At 45.8% G+C, this 18,731-nt stretch overlaps 1 protein-coding gene across 1 annotated transcript in view; it reads left to right on the forward strand.

Moving 5' to 3' along the window:
* The first annotated feature begins 2,157 nt into the window (after positions 1-2,157).
* LOC134612577 (uncharacterized) overlaps positions 2,158-18,731 on the forward strand; it is a 30,054-nt gene continuing 13,480 nt past the window's right edge. Inside the window, exons 1-2 of the mRNA XM_063456965.1 lie at positions 2,158-2,216; positions 13,294-13,863. Coding sequence (XP_063313035.1) covers positions 2,177-2,216; positions 13,294-13,863 — 610 coding nt within the window. The 5' untranslated portion in view covers positions 2,158-2,176. The remainder of the gene's footprint in view (positions 2,217-13,293; positions 13,864-18,731) is intronic.

Here is an 18,731-nt window from a genome sequence, read left to right on the forward strand (position 1 = left end):
CACACACACTAAAGCGAGAGATGACGGTATCAAGGTGAGTGATAACAATATTAACGCGAATGATGAGAACTACCTAGTATAACCTTGAACGTAGCTTGTATGCTCAAACCTTGTTCTTCTCCTTTGTCTCTCCTCTACCAACTTTTCCATGATATGTACGTTTTAATAAGCAAAACTTTTAATAATTCGCTCGTTGTTAACGTTGATTGCACGTACTAGTACGCATACCTACTCACAAAAAATGTGCAGATTAAACCTGTCATGACGATGTTAACGTTGATATACCGGTGACTGCTGTCGTGGCATAACAGGATTGCTTGTAACTCATAAGGCACAACAAAAATAAAGAATTAATAAAAAAAACAAAAACACACATAAAAAAATAAAAACACCCAGCACACAACAGTCAACACACACACCACACACAGAAACAGAACCCAGGGCTCTACAATCTGGCACCCTGTCTTGGGCCATAGGCAACCATAATCCAGCTCGGGTATTGTGCCAGTTATGGCATGTGATCTATTGCAGCCGAAGTGTGAGCTCTTAGTAGTGTTATTGTATGCCCACCTTTTTTATATTATCATCCCTACAGTGTAACCTGTATACCCAATATAATCTGTTCTTAAATATATCCATTGATTCTTCCTAATCTAAATAAACATTGTATTCTACATCTTTCCGGTTACATATCACGTCTTCAAAGCCTTTAAACATTAAATGAATGCCATTATGAAACCACCGTTCTGACATATCCAATCAATGGGGTTGCCACTCCAGCAAATTCTCACGTGTCTATCACTACATATTCTGCAGCACAACCACGCCGTACTCACACATACCTGATCACCATGTGATGGGCCAATGTACACGTAGAGCTGTAACTGAGCCCTGAGTAGGGCAGTATACAGTGTTGTATTTATGCATGCTCTTTGTTAATATTTTACAGGTGAAATATTGCGAGGGAGGCGATATATCACTGGAAAGTTATGTGAAACCGAACACCTTTTAAAGGAACTCTTTTGGTTCCAGATGCATACATTTAATGCTTAGGAAAAAGGTTTTTCAAAGAAAAAATATGCATTTAGTTAAAAAATACAGTGTTTCTGAACTCCTACATACTTACCTTACATTCACTGTTGAGCAGAGTCCTCAGCACCTTCTGTTCCTGTAGGTGTAACTTGTCTTGTTGCCACTATTTATTTGTTGGACCGTCTATTGTGCAGTGCTGTGGAATTTGTTGGCGCTTTATAAATAACAAAAATGACTGATATTTGGATCTTTTGCAGAGATCATCCCTTTTTGATGTGCTTGGGTCTGGGGTAGAGCCTTACAGGAGGTATACCTGCTCTGCAACTCTCTGTCACAAGCTCCTCCACCTTCCTTATGGGGACCTTCCTCATCTCTTGACTCTTCATCTGCCTAATCACTGTTGTATTCTTGTGCATGCGCACTCACACAAAACACCACTGGATTCTCCATAGAACATCTTGCACAATGTGTATCAAGATGCTTGTTCCACAACTCATACCTAGCAAAGGCTGCTGGGAAACGACAAACCTTTACAGCAAAACCTCTGCCTTTCATGAGGTTTTGTCAGCCTTGCACTTATCCATTAGACACCATAATCGCTGATTTGTCTTCTACCTACTGATTTGGTTAGAATTTCAATGAAATTACAACTCAGTCAATATAAGTATTTCATAAAGATTTTGTTAATGAAATACTCAGAAGTGACAGAGCAGCTTAAAGAAAAAGAATAGCCGCTGTTATACATGTATGTTGCCAGGATACTATATTCACGACTACAATTTTGTTATAATTCACTGTTTAGTGAATACACCACATTTGCTGGGATATAAGAGGGGCAGTCCAATGACTCAACCTTGCTATGTAAATTCAGACTAATTCAGCCAGTAAGTAGTGTGCTGTCTGCCTTATCTGGCTGTTTATTTACACACAGCTGGTGGTGGTACAAAAAGAGAGAGACTTTCCCCTCTACCCCCAACTCAAGACAGCACATTCCCCTCTCCTGAAAAAAACAGAAGACAGCCTTAAATGGAGGAGGAGCAGAACCCCTGAGCAATTCAATTATTTGTACACTAGGTCTGGAGACAGAAGGTAAGAGGGGTCTGGCTGTTTGACTTACTCTATAGTCAAGAAATTCAATGTGAAAATGAAAAGCAAATGTGGTCTGCGGTTCCTACTGGTGGCAGGTCAGTTTTATATGCCTACAATTTCTAAAGTGGATAAGACTAACTTACTGCACCCTCTATTGTGAGCCAATGTGTGTATGATGCCCAGCCAGACAGATGCAGACTGAGCAGCATCAGATTCTAGTCCAGAACCAGGTTAAGAATAGTACTATAGAAAGAGATTTCTAAACGGATTTAGCAATGTCCTAAGGATAGAAACGTGTTAGTGAATGCATACAAAATAAAGTGGAGGTTATGTATTAAGAGTAGAAACTTGTCAAAGTTCTAGAAGTGGAGCAAACAGCAGGGACGTTCCATTGGTTTCCATGGGGACTGCTCCACTTTTAGACCTTTGTACCATAATTAACCTTTATACATAACTCCATTGTGTTACTGCTTAGTTATTTCTAACTTATACTGCGTGGCAATATTGTAACTAATGCTTGGTCCAGTTATTAGATTATATACCACTGTTGTACGTGGATATTGGCAGGATACTATATTCTTAGAATAGTATGTTTTCTGTAATGTAATGTATCTGTTATTCGATATCCTATTAAATGCTTTTCTATAGGGTACAGCATGTGTTTATACTGACCATCACAGGTCACTGTAACAAACTAAAAAATGAAATATTGATTTCTAATGGGATAGATTGTATCAGGAACCCATCCGTTAATTGTGCCATTTAAATCAAATAAAGCCGATTTTCCTAATAAATGTCCCTCTGCATTTTGCATACATTGCTATAAATATTGTTCTAGCGATATATAGAAATGAAGTTTGTAGTAGTTGTAGTAGTGTTATTTCAGAGCTGGGAGCATTGCAGGTATAACCCTTTCTCCTCTTTCCTGGGATGTTTCTTAGAGTTCGGATTTGGCTAATACTCGATTTGCTGGCAGTCAGTAAAAGACACAAAGCAATGTAGAGCCGTGCTAAGCAGAGCTGTGCTCATGGCAGAGTAATGAAAGGGGTCGCAGGTCAGGACAGGCACATGCAGGCAAGCTTACTGAATGGAAGCCGGTAGGATCCAGTCTGTTCAGCTGGAGTAACAAAAACACTAAAAGCATGGGAGATGGAACAAAGATGGAGAGCTGGAGAGAGTGCTTGTTGTAGATAACATGTACAGATATACAGTGTCTGGTTTCTTTGGTTTGCTTTTTATATCCTGTCCAATTCAATAATATCACATATCAGAGATCTAGTTGCCATAGTCGTATCTTACTAGCAGTTGTATAGATTTAGGATTACAAAGATATATATATATATATATATTTCATTTGAATTTGATAACCAAAAATTGTGTATCTCACAATCTCCAATTCTCCATGAACAAAATGTAGTTTTTTTATGGTTTATTATGGCTTAGGATTTCAAGTCCTTTAAGTTACTTGCTACTGCCAGCCTGGAGGGCACTGGGGGCTTTCTGACACTGGTGTTTGTCACAAAAGAAAATACATCATGTGACAGTGGGGATAAATTCGCAGGAATAAACTGCTCCATGATGTGGGCAGTAGTCAAACTTTAAACCCTAAACCAAAAATGAAAACAGTGTGAGGGTGGAAAAAGACAGCTCAGGGACAAATGGGAACTATTTGACAGACAATATTGCATAGGAAAAAAATGCAACATGTGCAACTGTAGGTTTAACTGTAACAGCTCCCAAAGCATTAAAGGACCACTCTAGTGCCAGGAAAACATACTCGTTTTCCTGGCACTAGAGTACCCTGAGGGTGCCCCCACCCTCAGGGACCCCCTCCCGCCGGGCTCTGGAGAGAGGAAGGGGTTAAACTTACCTCTTTTTCCAGCGCCGGGCGGGGAGCTTTCCTCCTCCTCTCCATCTTGATCGCGACGTCATCGGCTGAATGCGCATGCGCGGCAGGAGCCGCGCTCGCATTCAGCCGGTCGCATAGGAAAGCATTTACAATGCTTTCCTATGGACGCTTGCGTGCTCTCACTGTGATTTTCACAGTGAGAAGCACGCAAGCGCCTCTAGCGGCTGTCAATGAGACAGCCACTAGAGGATTTGGAGGCTGGATTAACCCTCATTATAAACATAGCAGTTTCTCTGAAACTGCTATGTTTATTAAAAAAAGGGTTAATCCTAGAGGTACCTGGCACCCAGACCACTTCATTAAGCTGAAGTCGTCTGGGTGCCTAGAGTGGTCCTTTAAATACCTCATTTTTCAGAAACACCAATTGTATATTAGTATGTTTTGGAAGTTACAATATTAGTACTCGCCTGCTGCCGCTCGCTCCAATTAAAATATTGCTGTATCTCCAAAACAGTTTTACATTGTGAGGGCGAAACGGCAGGGCCAGCGCAGCCAGATCTCTTCATTGAGATGGACTGGTCTGGCTGCATATGACGATCATTTAAAATACATTTATCGGCCTTTGTCCAGTGCCTGATGTTACATGGGCCCAGCTACAATCTCACCAAGTCTGACTCATGCCTTATCATTGTTGGTTTAGATAAAAACCAGAGAGGTCAGAATGAGGGGAAAAACATTGCTTGGTAAATAATCTCTATCTTAGAGAGTCATAATAAAGTATATCTGCTATTCCTTATAAAGTTCTACATTGATTAATTGATTAGTTTATAAAATATACTTAAAGCTGAATACCTTTTCAAACATTTCTGTCAGCCTGTATTTTAGAAATATATACAAACAAACAGAATGTGTGAACACAACCCCAGTGAAAAATAGTGATAATTTGTAAACCAAAACGGAACTTCCCTGTGTAGGGTAAAGTCTCCAGAAAAAGGTCCCCAAAGACTTCCTCTTGTCTTCAATACAAATGCATAATAGAGTAGGGGATCATCTGCTGTGGACGCCCAGTGGTGATATGCTCATTGTTTTTAACTTATATGTAAGTTATTAAATTCCTTTTTTTTTACTTTACTCTGGAATTGCACTTTATTTTCTCCATATATTTTCTCTTTGAGCAAATATTCTGATTGACTGATGGGAGTGTGAAGATATTGAAGAAAAAGATTCCACTCAAGGCTGTTTTACATCTGAAAATTTGTGAGTGGCCAATTGTAAATTACACATCTTCATTTACTCCCACACAGTTAAACGCTATGTTTTTCCATTTGATCTGTATTTAGCAGATGATCCCCTACTCTATTATGCAGCCCGTATTTTAGCTTACCTTTTCTCTCCTCCATTCCTTCTCATTTATATATAATTCTAATTCTCTATTTCTACTTTATTTGTCTTACCTTCCCTCATTTTTGTCTCTTCCCCCCCCCCCCTTATTTAATTTAGCCCCCTCCACTCAGCTTCCACTCTCCTTTTTAATTAAAGTTACATTTTAACATTAGGAAAACAAACCTGCTCAGAGGTTAATGTTTCACCAAAATATTTTGGGTAAGAATAAACAAATTACATTCTTAGTTAGGCAACAGATCCTCTTTCAAATTGAGTGTTTTCGTGATTTATGCTTCTGTTATGAAATACATAAATGATGTTTGTTTTACTTCTGTAGAACTGCTCAAATGGTGTAGAAACCAGTTGTCTTTCCACAAAAATAACTGATAGCAGTTAAAGCATAATCCATGCATTTTGGATGAGCCAGCAGTCTTTTACTATGTATAGGCAGCAATGCACAAGTATTTGACCTCTGGTTACTTATCCACATTCGTGAGTGAGCTTGCTTGAGCTACAAAGAAAATCACTGTTCAGAGGCTTTTATAAATGTATGCTATGATAAGGTCATGCGGTAACATCTTTGATCTTCACATTATGAGAAGTAAGATGTGGAGCCTAAGGTGCACACAGGGCCGGCGCTTCCTATAGGCGACTTAGGCAGTCACGCAGGGCGCATCTTTGAAGGGGATGCCCTGTGCCTCCAGCGCTGCGCCCCTCAAGTTGCAGCCGCCTTCAGACGGCACGGCCTGGGCCGGACCGGCTCTGGAGGCGCAAGATACGAGAGACCCGGCAGGAGGAAAGCACACAGCGCTAGTGTGGCCGGGCGGCGCAGACCCCGGTACAGGAGATTGCTGTACCCGGCCAGACTTATAGGAAGTGCTCTCTCAGTGTGCCCTGAGTGCACATACAAGCTCACATAACATTCCTGACACACTGACTAGATAACCTTTAAAACAAACATGTCAAACTCGCGGCCTACAAGGACCATCTGTGTGGCCCGGCGAGTCGCGAGTACATGCCTATTGTTCCCCACATTGCAGGTGCCTACTCTGCTAACACTTACCCGGCCGGGAAGGAGGGGACAGTGGAAGCAGCGAGGGAGCTCAGTGTTCCTGCTCCTCACTGCTCCCTCGCTCGAGCTGTCTGAAGTGAAACCGGGCGCCGGAATATGACGTCATATTCCGGCACCCAGCATCACTAAACCGCGCAAGGGAGCAGTAAGGGGCAGATAGAAGGACCCCAGGGAGATGCCCCACATCGGCTCCAAAAGGTAAGGAGCAATAAAGAAAAGAATGTGTAAGTGTGTCAGTGAGTGTGTGTGTGTGTGTCAGTCTGTCAGTGAGTATGTGTGTGTGTGTGTGTCAGTCTGTCAGTGAGTATGTGTGTGTGTGTGTCAGTCTGTCTGTCAGCAACTATGTGTTTCTGTCAGTGAGTGTGTGTGTGTGTGTCAGTGGTGTATCCTGGTTTTGTGCTGCCCTAGGCATGAGAAAACTCAGGCGCCTCCTCATCCCCCCACTGCACGCGCCACCCTTCTCCCGCCTTCTAAATACACACACACACACACACACTCACTGACAGACACTCATACACTAGCTAACAGACAGACACTCATACACTAGCTAACAGACAGACACTCATACACTAGCTAACAGACAGACACGCATACACTCACTAACAGACACGCATACACTCACTAACAGACACGCATACACTCACTAACAGACACACACACTTTTTTTTTTTAATTCAACCCCCCCAGCCTCCTTACATTTGGGAGGGTTCTCACTTTCCCTGGGGTCCAGTGGGGCTGCTGGGCAGACGGCGCTGGCGAGGGAGCACTGATTAGTGAGCTCTCTGCTCAGCTCCCTCGCGCGCCGCAGAGTGATGCCGGGAGCCGGAATATAATGTCATGCGGCACGCGAGTGAGTGGAGCAGAGAGCGCCGACCGACGATTGTTAGCCGCCAGGATAACAAGACATTTGCCTGAGCGTTTGGGGGCTGCTTTTTTTGCCGCCCCCTGGAAAATGCCGCCCAAGGCAAATGCCTTGTTTGCCTCGCGGCTAATACGTCCCTGCGTGTGAGTGTGTGTCTGTCTGTCTATCAGTGAGTATGTGTGTCTGTGAGTTTGTGTGTGTCAGTGAGTTTGTGTGTGTCAGTGAGTTTGTGTGTGTCAGTGAGTTTGTGTGTGTGTCTGTATGTCAGTGAGTATGTGTGTGTGTGTCTGTATGTGTGTTTCTGTCTGTCAGTGAATATGTGTGTGTCAGCGGGAGGATCAGATTTAGCACAAGGTGGTAGATGGGGGTGCTGTGGTTTAGTAGAGGGTGGGACTGGGATTTAGTAGAGGGGAGTGCTGTTTTTTTTTGGGTTTTTTTTTTATACTGTACTTTTTAAAATAAACCTACGTTTCTATGAAAATGTAAGGTATTTTTCTTTGCGGCCCACATAAACTTAAACCTTGTTTATGTGGCCCGTGCCAGACTTTGAGTTTGACATGCTTGCTTTAAAAGAATGCTAAATTGGGTATGTATAGATGGAAAAAGATCCAGTAGCAGCTATGGTGAGCACTGCTGTGCGCTGCCCCCACTGGATCTACTTCCAACAAAGAGAAAAAAAAGTCTGTTGTGCATCGTTAACTCATTAGCTGACAGCATCAGCTGACCACTCTCAGCCAATGGCCTAAGGATTTAGCTCAGACAGGGCGCGTATGGCACTCTAGTGGAACTAGACAGGGAGCACCTGTTCTAAAATGGGTTTGACACCAGTTCTAATATAGAAAGACAGGATGCTAAAAGCCCTACAATGTGCTGTAGTGGTTATGGTGCTTGGAGTGTTTATTTAGCCCATTGCTGAGAATTTTGACCTGTTTGTACGTACACATTAGCAACTGCTATTTTTGTATAAGTTTTGCAAGTTGTCTCTCAGCTCACCACAAATAACTATGTACTGAATGGAAATAGTTAGTGGCCATTTTTAACTTCATAATAGAGAGACGAAGCAAGGGATCCCTTAAAGCATTTACTTGGATGAAGAAAGTAAACTGTTCACTAAAATATACGACAATTTTCCTTTAATCAGTAAGCATCTTGACGCCATTTTGAATTAGTACAGCTATCATTGGAGAACACTGTCCACATTATAAAATATATTTTTGAATGTAACAAAAACAAAGAATATGAGCGTACAATAAATGTAGTTGGTGTCTACCGGAAAGTGTTATCCCTGTGTTGAATAAATTGCAGGATATTGAAGGTTTGTTTTTATCAAGCAAAGGATTCACCAGGAATCCCTGATATGCAAGCCTAAGGCTAGTATTTCTGTACTCCATGGCTCTTTCTACATGCTAATTCACTATTCCAGGAACATAGTGGATAGTAATAAAGTAATATTCAAAAACAACATAAGTTATATTTAAATGTCATGTTTTTCTTTCGTACATTATGACTTACCAGGCGGACTAAGGATCACAGGAATTGTAGTTCACAAATACCTGCAGTGCTAAGATTAGACGACATTGTTACATCGTTTAAATGAGATGTACACCAAAATAAAAAAAAATAAAAAAAATACCTAAAATATTTCAATCTGTGACAGTTCTGAGGTAATAATGGAGTTGCATTTATCAACTTCTGACAAGATCACCTCCAAATTACCTCAAAATAGAGTCTCCTAAAAATGGACTAAACTGGTTCTGATTACCCAGTCATAGTTCCAAGAATGAAGATGGAAACAATTACTGAATTAGCACCAGATTTTTAAAATGGCAGCTGACTTTTTCTCAATAAGGTTATATGTGAAGTAAATCAGGGTTCTCCCAGATCTCCAAGGAGAGCCCACAGGAGTGGGTTCCCATTCCATCACACCATCCTTGCATTACGTGCTTTTGTTATTACACAACACACTACACACAACACACTACCCATGGTTTGAGGGAATTTAGGTGGCACTGGGCCCCTTGAGAAAAACAAGCAGTCTGCTGACATGTGATAGCCAGATCCAATCACAATGCTTCCCCATAGGATTGGCTGAGACTGACAAGGAGGCAGATCAGGGGCAGAGCCAGCATGATTCAAACAGTGTCTGCATGCAGTGGGAGGAGATACTGAATCACAGGATGCTTGTGCACAGCAGATCTGAGTGGATGGAGGCATATTATACCTCCATCAACTCCGAAGTCCCTCTGGTTCACTGTGAGTGACTGCAACTGGAGGTGTTCCTAGCTTTCAATGTAAACACTGTATTTTCTCAGTAATACAGTGTTTACATGAGAAAGGCTGCAGGGAGCTATAGTTCTCACCTGAACAACCTCATTAAGCTGAAGTTGTTCAGGTGACTATAGTGTCCCTTTAACCTCCATGAAGTAAGAAGAGATCCCTAAACCAATACATTTCCCACTAATTTGAAACTTTGGTTGAGGGACTAGGAAACCTAGTTGTGTTCTTGAAATTACCACGCCTTGAAGTGTGAGTTGCTATGGAGAATTACAGGGAGAGAGATCGTCAAAGCATCCAGGAATCAGAGTAAGTATATTGGATGGTCTGGGGAAAGTGCATGACACTCACAGGGAGAGATGAGACAGGGATGATAAGATAGAGAGATTTCTCAAGAAATCATTACTAAATTAGTTGTACCATGAACCAATTGACACTGTATTTTTTTACAAATCAGATTTTGGACTGAAAGGCCTTCCACATGCTTAAAGGGACACTAGAAGAACTAAAACAACTATCTCAATGAAGCTGCTTTGGTGTATAGATCATGCCCCTGCAGTCTCACTGTTCAATTCTCTGACAACAAACCACTTTATATATACATTCCTAGTTACACCTCCATGCATGTGACTCACACAGCCTTCATATACACTTCCTGTAAAGAGAGATCTAATGTTTAAACTTCCCTTATTGCGCATTCTGTTTACTTTATAATGTCTTATCTCCTGCTGTGTTAATAGCATTATAGACCCTGCAGGAGCTGCCTGTCATCAAAAACAAGTTAACATCTGGTTAAAAATGAAACCACTGACCTATGCAGGCTGTGTGTCACAACCAGGGGAGGTGTGGCTAGGGCTACATAAACAGAAACAAAAGTAATATAATTCCTAAATTATTGGAATGGGCCACTTAATTGCTGTTTTTTATTTTATGAAGAGCTCTTACTGTGACAGAGTACATGACGTTGCAGCCTGTGTTGAACTAACAGGAGGTTCATAGCAGTGCATTAAAATTGTGACATCCTTGGCAGCTTGAGATACAGAAAAAAAACATGATTTCATTTTAAAAAAAAATGCAATATTAGACTGATTAAAAGCCTTGTTAACTCCAACCAAAATGTGTTTACTTATCAAATGAACACAAGTGGTATATTTAAAAGTATTCAAAAAGATCAATCTTTGTAAAACCTCCTCTTTAAAGATGGGCACATGTCAATGTCAGAACGGTGCCATATCACAATAATAAGGGCTAGGATTAGTTTGACAAACTGATTGAATTTTTTTGGATAAGCTTTTCAAAGGATAAAATAATATTTTGAAAAAAAAATATTTCAAACATTGATCCTAAAATATATAAAGAAAATATCATAACATCAACCTAAAAAATATTTTCTAACTCAAGAGACAACTAAGGCACTTGTTCATTCACTCATCATTTCCCGACTTGATAACTGCAACTAACTACTCATCGGCTTTCCAAATACTCGCATTGCCCTTCTTCAGTCTTTAAGGAACACTTCCACAAGGCACATAACTGACCGCTAGTCCCACACCACCATTTTTGCCCATCTTTACATTGGCTTCCTTCAGGATCCAATTCAAACACTAACCTGTTTGCTCACTACATTTCCTCTTTACTCAACAAACATACCCCTTTTCATTCACTATACACTGCAAATGACCTTCTCCTGAAATCTGCTCGTTCTCACATTGTCAACAGTGGCGTACATACCAGGGTCGCGGCTGCGACCGGGCCCGGCCCACCAGGGGGCCCGGCCGCCCCTGCGACCCTGTATGTATCCACTGGGCCAGCCTCTTCTCCTGGGGGGCCCTGAAGCCGGCCACCTCCGGGCCCCCCAAGGCTGGCCCTGCTAACACCCGGCGGGCAGTCAGGCTGGCCGGTGCGCGAGGGAGACTCTCCCCTGAGTGCTTCCTCTACAGCTCCCTCGCGCACCGCACTGATACCGGAGCCGGAAGATTACGTCATCTTCCGGCGCCGGCATCCCTACGCGGCGCGCGAGGGAGCTGAAGAGGAAGCACTCAGGAGAGAGTGCTCCCTCGCGCACCGGCCAGCCTGACTGCCCGCCTAGGAGCCCAGCAGCACCACTAGACCCCAGGGAATCCCCTCAGCACTCCAAAAGGTAGGGAGGCTGGGGAGACTAAATTAAAAAAAACATGTGTAAGTGTGTGAGTTAGTGTGTGTGTGTGTGTTAATGTGTGTGTGTGAGTGTTAGTGTGTGTGTGAGTGTTAGTGTGTGTGTGAGTGTTAGTGTGTGTGTGAGTGTTAATGTGTGTGTGTGAGTGAGTTAGTGTGTGTGTGTGAGTGTTAGTGTGTGTGTGTGAGTGTTAGTGTGTGTGTGTGTGAGTGTTAGTGTGTGTGTGTGAGTGTTAGTGTGTGTGTGTGTGAGTGTTAGTGTGAGTGTTAGTGTGTGTGAGTGTTAGTGTGTGTTAGAGTGTGTGTGTCTGCTAGTGAGTGTCAGTGAGTGTGTTACTGTGTGTGTCTGTTACTGAGTGTGTTTGTGTGTGTGTGTTAGTGAGTCTGTTTGATGTCTGTTAGTGAGTGTGTGTTTGTCAGTGAGAGTGTATGTTTTGTAAGTGAGTGTGTATGTATGTCTGCCGCTGAGTGTGTCTCTGTCAGTAAATGTGTGTGTCTGTTAGCTAGTGTGTATGCATTTGTTCGTGAGTGTGTGTGTGTGTCTTCAGCACTTACCTTTCTCCAGCGCCGGACTCCCATGGCGCTGGGGATCCCTCCGCCTCTCAGCTCCGAATGCGCATGCATGGCAAGAGCCGTGCACGCATTCAAACCGCCCATAGGAAAGCATTACTCAATGCTTTCCTATGGACGTTCAGTGTCTTAAAATGGCGGAAGCGCCTCTAGCGGCTGTCAGTGAGACAGCCACTAGAGGCTGGATTAACTCTCAGTGAAACATAACAGTTTCTCTGAAACTGCTATGCTTTCAGCTGCAGGGTTAAAATTAGAGGGACCTGACACCCAGACCACTTCATTGAGCTGATGTGATCTGGGTGTCTGTAGTGGTCCTTTAAGTGTGTGTGCATCTGCATGCACTGGCGTACATACCGCGGTCGCAGCCCTGCCCCGCAGCCCATGTGTTGCTGCCCCGGCCCGCGCAGAGTAAGCGCGAGGTGGGGGGGCCCACGGATCAATTTTCACACCGGGGCCCCATGTGCAAGATTTTCAAGGGCTGTCGCAATCATTTGGAATTCACTACTCCATGACACCACTTTTACCAGCTTATCTTACGCATGAATCACTACCCCCACTGACAGACTGTTATTTTGCTTGTGTGTCTTTACCCATTCCTTATAGATTGTAAAATAGTTTAAGCAGGACCTTTTTCCACTTTTGTCTCTGTGATACTCCGTATGTAAATTACTTGTTATGAAATATCCATATTTTAGAATTGTAAAGCACTGCAGAATATTTTGTGACAATATAAATGATAATAATAAAATAAAAAATAATATACCAATTTGTCAAAACATTTACAAACATTACATTGTTAAAATATTTTTCAAATATTAAATAATTTTTAACAGTTTATCCAAACCGATTGAATCTATTTAAAAGCTCATCCAAAATTGTTAAATCTGGGCCTGAGTTAGTATAAATATTGGTAGTAATATTGAATTTAGTAGTATTCAAATGTATTGAGGGGTGACCGGTCATGCTTCTCTAATGCTTAAATTAGTTATTGTTTCTTTACATTTGCAGTGTTACTGAGTGCATTTAGTATTTGGTTTCTGCCGGTTAATTCAGCTACTACGGATATATTTTTATTACTTGCTGGTAGAACATCCATCAGAACAAAGACTGTGACTGAATCCTACGAGGACAGTACATATGCAACACATGATGTCAATACCAGAGATCTGGATACAAACATTACAGTCGCAGTAACATTACTGGCTAAGCCAGAGGAAGTCACAGACATTCAAGGAAGCTCTTACAATTCAACACTGAGTGATAAAGATACTCAATCTGCATTTATCCCAAGTAAAGATACATCACCAACTCGAAACAGCCTATACGCTTTACTGGAGTTTACAACATTCAATCCTGTAACAGAGTCTAACACCGACAAACAAAGCTTTACAGTGCCAGACCTCAACACACAAGATACCAATTCATCTGGGATTGTTACTCCTGAACCATCACTGGCTCCAGAATTCTCAACTGCAGGAATGGGGGACAACCAAACTGCCTGTATACGCAGCACAGGTATAACAGAAGCCGAAGTTTTAGCTATTGTCGTTGGAGCTGTATTCATGACCATTTTACTAAGTAAGTACTAATAAATAGGGATCATAAAACATTACTGAGCTTTAAGATTTGATGTAATCATTGATATTTATTAAAGTATATATTGATACATAATCTGAGAGTTTACATCTCTCTAAAATAATATTGACGTAAGATGAGCACTTTTACACATTAAAGGCTTTGGTGCACTGCAAATACACAAACAATTCTTACAAACATATACTCCACAAACCTTGCGGTTTACTTAATGCGTGCAATAGCCAGAGTATACGGTTTCTGTCTTTTCAATAGTAGCATAGCTTTGATTTGCTGTAATTCAGCAAAAATGTGACAGTGCATATGTAAGTGTTTCCAGAGGCGGCTCTAGACTTTATGAGGCCTTAGGCGAAACTCAAACATGAGGCCCCACTAACAAAAAAGTGTCACATATACACATTGATGCACAGTTTACCTGTGTATGTGCCTGAGAGTGTGTCTGACGGAGTATCCTTGTGTGTGAATGTATGTCTCTGTGAGCATGTTTGCATTTTTGTCTGAGACCCTATGTGTATGGGGTAGCTGCTTGAAGTGTGTTGTGTGTATAGGAGGGTGATGGTAAGAAGGAGAGGCGGGTGATGGTGACAGGAAGGTGATGGTGTGGGGGGTGATTGTAATGTGAGAGGGGTGATGGTGATGTGAGAAGGAGGGGGGGTGATGTGAGAAGGAGGGGGGGTGATGTGAGAAGGAGGGGGTGATGTGAGAAGGAGGGGGGGTGATGTGAGGAGGGGGGGTGATGTGAGAAGGAGGGGGGGTGATGTGAGAAGGAGGGGGGGTGATGTGAGAAGGAGGGGGGGTGATGTCAGAAGGAGGGGGGGTGATGTCAGAAGGAGGGGGGTGATGTGAGAAGGAGGGGGGGTGATGTGACAAGGAGGGGGGGTGATGTGAGAAGGAGGGGGGGTGATGTGAGAAGGAGGGGGGGTGATGTGAGAGGGAGGGGGGTGATGTGAGAAGGAGGGGGGTGATGTGAGAGGGAGGGGGTGATGTGAGAGGGAGGGGGTGATGTGAGAGGGAGGGGGGTGATGTGAGAGGGAGGGGGGTGATGTGAGAGGGAGGGGGTGATGTGAGAGGGAGGGGGGGTGATGTGAGAGGGAGGGGGGGTGATGTGAGAGGGAGGGGGGGTGATGTGAGAGGGAGGGGGGGTGATGTGAGAGGGAGGGGGGGTGATGTGAGAGGGAGGGGGGTGATGTGAGAGGGAGGGGGGGGTGATGTGAGAGGGAGGGGGGGGTGATGTGAGAGGGAGGGGGGGGTGATGTGAGAGGGAGGGGGGTGATGTGAGAGGGAGGGGGGTGATGTGAGAGGGAGGGGGGTGATGTGAGAGGGAGGGGGTGATGTGAGGGAGGGGGTGATGTGAGAGGGAGGGGGGTGATGTGAGGGTTGATGGTGAGGGGGGTTGATGCTGAGGGTGGTGAGGGGTGATGCTGAGGGTGGTGGGGGATGGTGAGGCTGAGGGTGGTGGGGGATGGTGGTGCCTGATGCTGAGGGTGGTGTGGGGGGCAGTGAGGCTGAGGGTGGTGTGGGGGGTAGTGAGGCTGAGGTTGGTGTGGGCGGTAGTGAGGCTGAGGTTGGTGTGGGCGGTAGTGAGGCTGAGGGTGGTGTGGGGGGTAGTGAGGCTGAGGGTGGTGGGGGGTAGTGAGGCTGAGGGTGGTGGGGGGTAGTGAGGCTGAGGGTGGTGGGGGGGTAGTGAGGCTGAGGTTGGTGTGGGGGTAGTGAGGCTGAGGTTGGTGTGGGGGGTAGTGAGGCTGAGGTTGGTGTGGGGGGTAGTGAGGCTGAGGGTGGTAGTGAGGCTGAGGGTGGTGTGGGGGGTAGTGAGGCTGAGGGTGGTGTGGGGGTAGTGAGGCTGAGGGTGGTAGTGAGGCTGAGGGTGGTTGGGGGTTGTGATGCTGAGGGTGGTGGGGGGGTAGTGAGGCTGAGGTTGGTGTGGGGGGTAGTGAGGCTGAGGTTGGTGTGGGGGGTAGTGAGGCTGAGGGTGGTGTGGGGGGTAGTGAGGCTGAGGGTGGTAGTGAGGCTGAGGGTGGTGGGGGGTGGTAGTGAGGCTGAGGGTGGTGGGGGGGGGTAGTGAGGCTGAGGGTGGTGGGTAGTGAGGCTGAGGGTGGTGGGTAGTGAGGCTGAGGGTGGTGGGTAGTGAGGCTGAGGGTGGTGGGTAGTGAGGCTGAGGGTGGTGGGGGTAGTGAGGCTGAGGGTGGTGGGGGTAGTGAGGCTGAGGGTGGTGGGGTTAGTGAGGCTGAGGGTGGTGGGGTTAGTGAGGCTGATGGGGGTAGTGAGGCTGAGGGTGGGGGGATGGTGAGGCTGAGGGTGGGGGTAGTGAGACTGAGGCTGGTGGGGTTAGTAAGGCTGAGGGTGGTGGGGGTAGTGAGGCTGAGGGTGGTGGGGGTAGTGAGGCTGAGGGTGGTGGGGTAGTGAGACTGAGGGTGGTGGGGTAGTGAGACTGAGGGTGGTGGGAGGGTGAGGCTGAGGGTGGGGGGTAGTGAGGCTGAGGGTGGTGTGGGTGGTGAGGCTGAGGGTAAGGCTGAGGGGGGTGAGAGCCTACCTTTCCTGGTGGTCACCCTTCCCTGGTGGTCCAGTGTGGGCTCCCTGGTGGTCTGGTGGCCATTGCTGCCTTCCGGTCTGCAGCTCCACAGAGCTGCAGACCATGTAATCTCGCGAGATGTCAGAGCGTTGCCGTGGTAACCCGCGGCAACGCTCTGATTGGCCGGTTCTCGCGAGACACATGGTCTGCAGCTCTGCTGACTGCGGAGCTGCAGACCGGTGTCTGCGGTGGCCGGGCAGCCAGGAGGGGCCTCGCACCCGGCGGCATACCGGTGTTCTATCAGATCTCTATACCTTGTCAGAATGGTATACCGGAAGTGACGCAGCCGCACCGGAAGTGACGAGGCCGCACCGGAATTGACGTTTCGGAGCTGGAGGAGGAGGAGCGCCTGCGCAGAAAAACAGGTAGGTGAAAATTTCACACAGATCGGGAGCGAAGGACACCTAATGCGCATGCGCGAAACCCACACTGCGCCTGCGCAAGTAGCTACAAGGGAGGGGGGATGGAGGGGATTTAACGTGCCAGTGCGCACGCGCGCCGAAGTACTCCCGCCGGGCACAGACAGCGCACCAGCGGGCAGGGAGATCGATTCAGCCGAACATTCATCCGATCTCCCTGCCCCACACTGCGCACGCGCCCACCAAGCCAGGACAGCCTCGGACACCGCGCATGCGCACTAAGGGGGTATAGAAATCTGATGGCCATATCTTCTAAGAAATCTCCTACCCCCTGAGTGCGCATGCGCGGTGTCTGCACTGTATCCTGACATCTCTCAGGTAAGCCTCGCTCACAACACTCTCAGCCATCAGGGGGGACTGTGCTGTATGGAGGGGGTGTCTGTACAGTATTGGGGGGGGGTGTCTGTACAGTGGTGGGGGGGGTCTGTACAGTGTGGGGGGGTCTGGACAGTATGGGGGGGTCTGGACAGTATTGGGGGGGTCTGGACAGTATTTGGGGGGGTTCTGTACTGTATGGGGGGTCTGGACAGTATGAGGGGGGTCTGGACAGTATGGGGGGGGGGTCTGGACAGTATGGGGGGGTCTGGACAGTATTGGGGGGGTCTGGACAGTATTTGGGGGGGTTCTGTACTGTATGGGGGGTCTGGACAGTATGAGGGGGGTCTGGACAGTATGGGGGGGGGGGTCTGGACAGTATGGGGGGGTTCTGTACTGTATGGGGGGGTCTGGACAGTATTGGGGGGGTCTGGACAGTATTGGCGGGGTCTGTACAGTATGGGGGGGGGTCTGGACAGTATGGGGGGGGTCTGGACAGTATGGGGGGGACTGTACAGTATGGGGGGGGTCTGGACAGTATGTGCAGTATTGGGCGGTCTGTGATGTATATTGGGGCGGTCTGTGCTGTGTATTAGGGGGCTGTGCGTTAGATGTGGGAGGCAGTGTATTAGGGTGCTGTGTGTTAGATGTGGGGATTGTGCGTTAGATGTGGGGGGTGGGCAGTATGTGGGGCCTGTGTGTTAGATGTGTACAGCCCTGGTTTGACTACCAAATATTTTGTTTCAGAGATCTCAGACGCCATGGCCTGCTTTTTGCTACGAAAGCCCAGCCATCTAGTCACTCACCAGGGGTGGATGAGAAACTGCACCCCAGCCAGAGGGACTGCCCCACATCTGCAACCAAATCCGTCTGTCACTGAATTCTGTAATCTCCGTGTCTTTGTGCATTGTGTATGTATAGTACTCCCAATTCTTATATTTAATACGGTGTGTCTCTCACAATCTTTGTGTCTGTCTGCTGTAAATATGTGGCACGCAAGTCTGCATGCACTGTGTCTGTTTTGCCATTTTACTCTAACCATTATATTTTTGTGTGTGTCACAACTCTGACAAGCATGTTCTCCTATGGGGCACGAAGTACATAAAGAGGAATGAAGAAGTCCCCGTTTGAGGCTCGCGTCCAGGGTGGATTATTGAAGTGCCATCTGACACGTGACAAGTTTCTCCTGTTTGCACGGCGACTTCAACACTGTGTACTGTGATCAGAGGTAGGTAACCTTAGACAGTTCAGATGCTGTGAATTACATCTTTGCCAGCAGGTGTAGTCCAAAACATCTGGAATACCGAATGCGTATGAATGAAAAGTATGGTGTGTGTGTGTGTGTGTGTGTGTGTGTGAATGGTCAGTAACAAGGGTTGAAGCCTTGACGTGGCGTTACTGCTCACATGTGTTTTCATGTGCCAATTCAACCAATGTGAGTCACTGTAATACTTATAAGGTAACCAAAAGTACTGTGATTGTGGAGAATTAAACGCCTGTATCACCTACACACTGCTTACACTGTGACCGTATGTCCTATACACTGCTTA

This window comes from Pelobates fuscus, chromosome 5, assembly GCF_036172605.1.
Source record: "Pelobates fuscus isolate aPelFus1 chromosome 5, aPelFus1.pri, whole genome shotgun sequence".
In the NCBI taxonomy this organism is placed as follows: domain Eukaryota; kingdom Metazoa; phylum Chordata; class Amphibia; order Anura; family Pelobatidae; genus Pelobates; species Pelobates fuscus.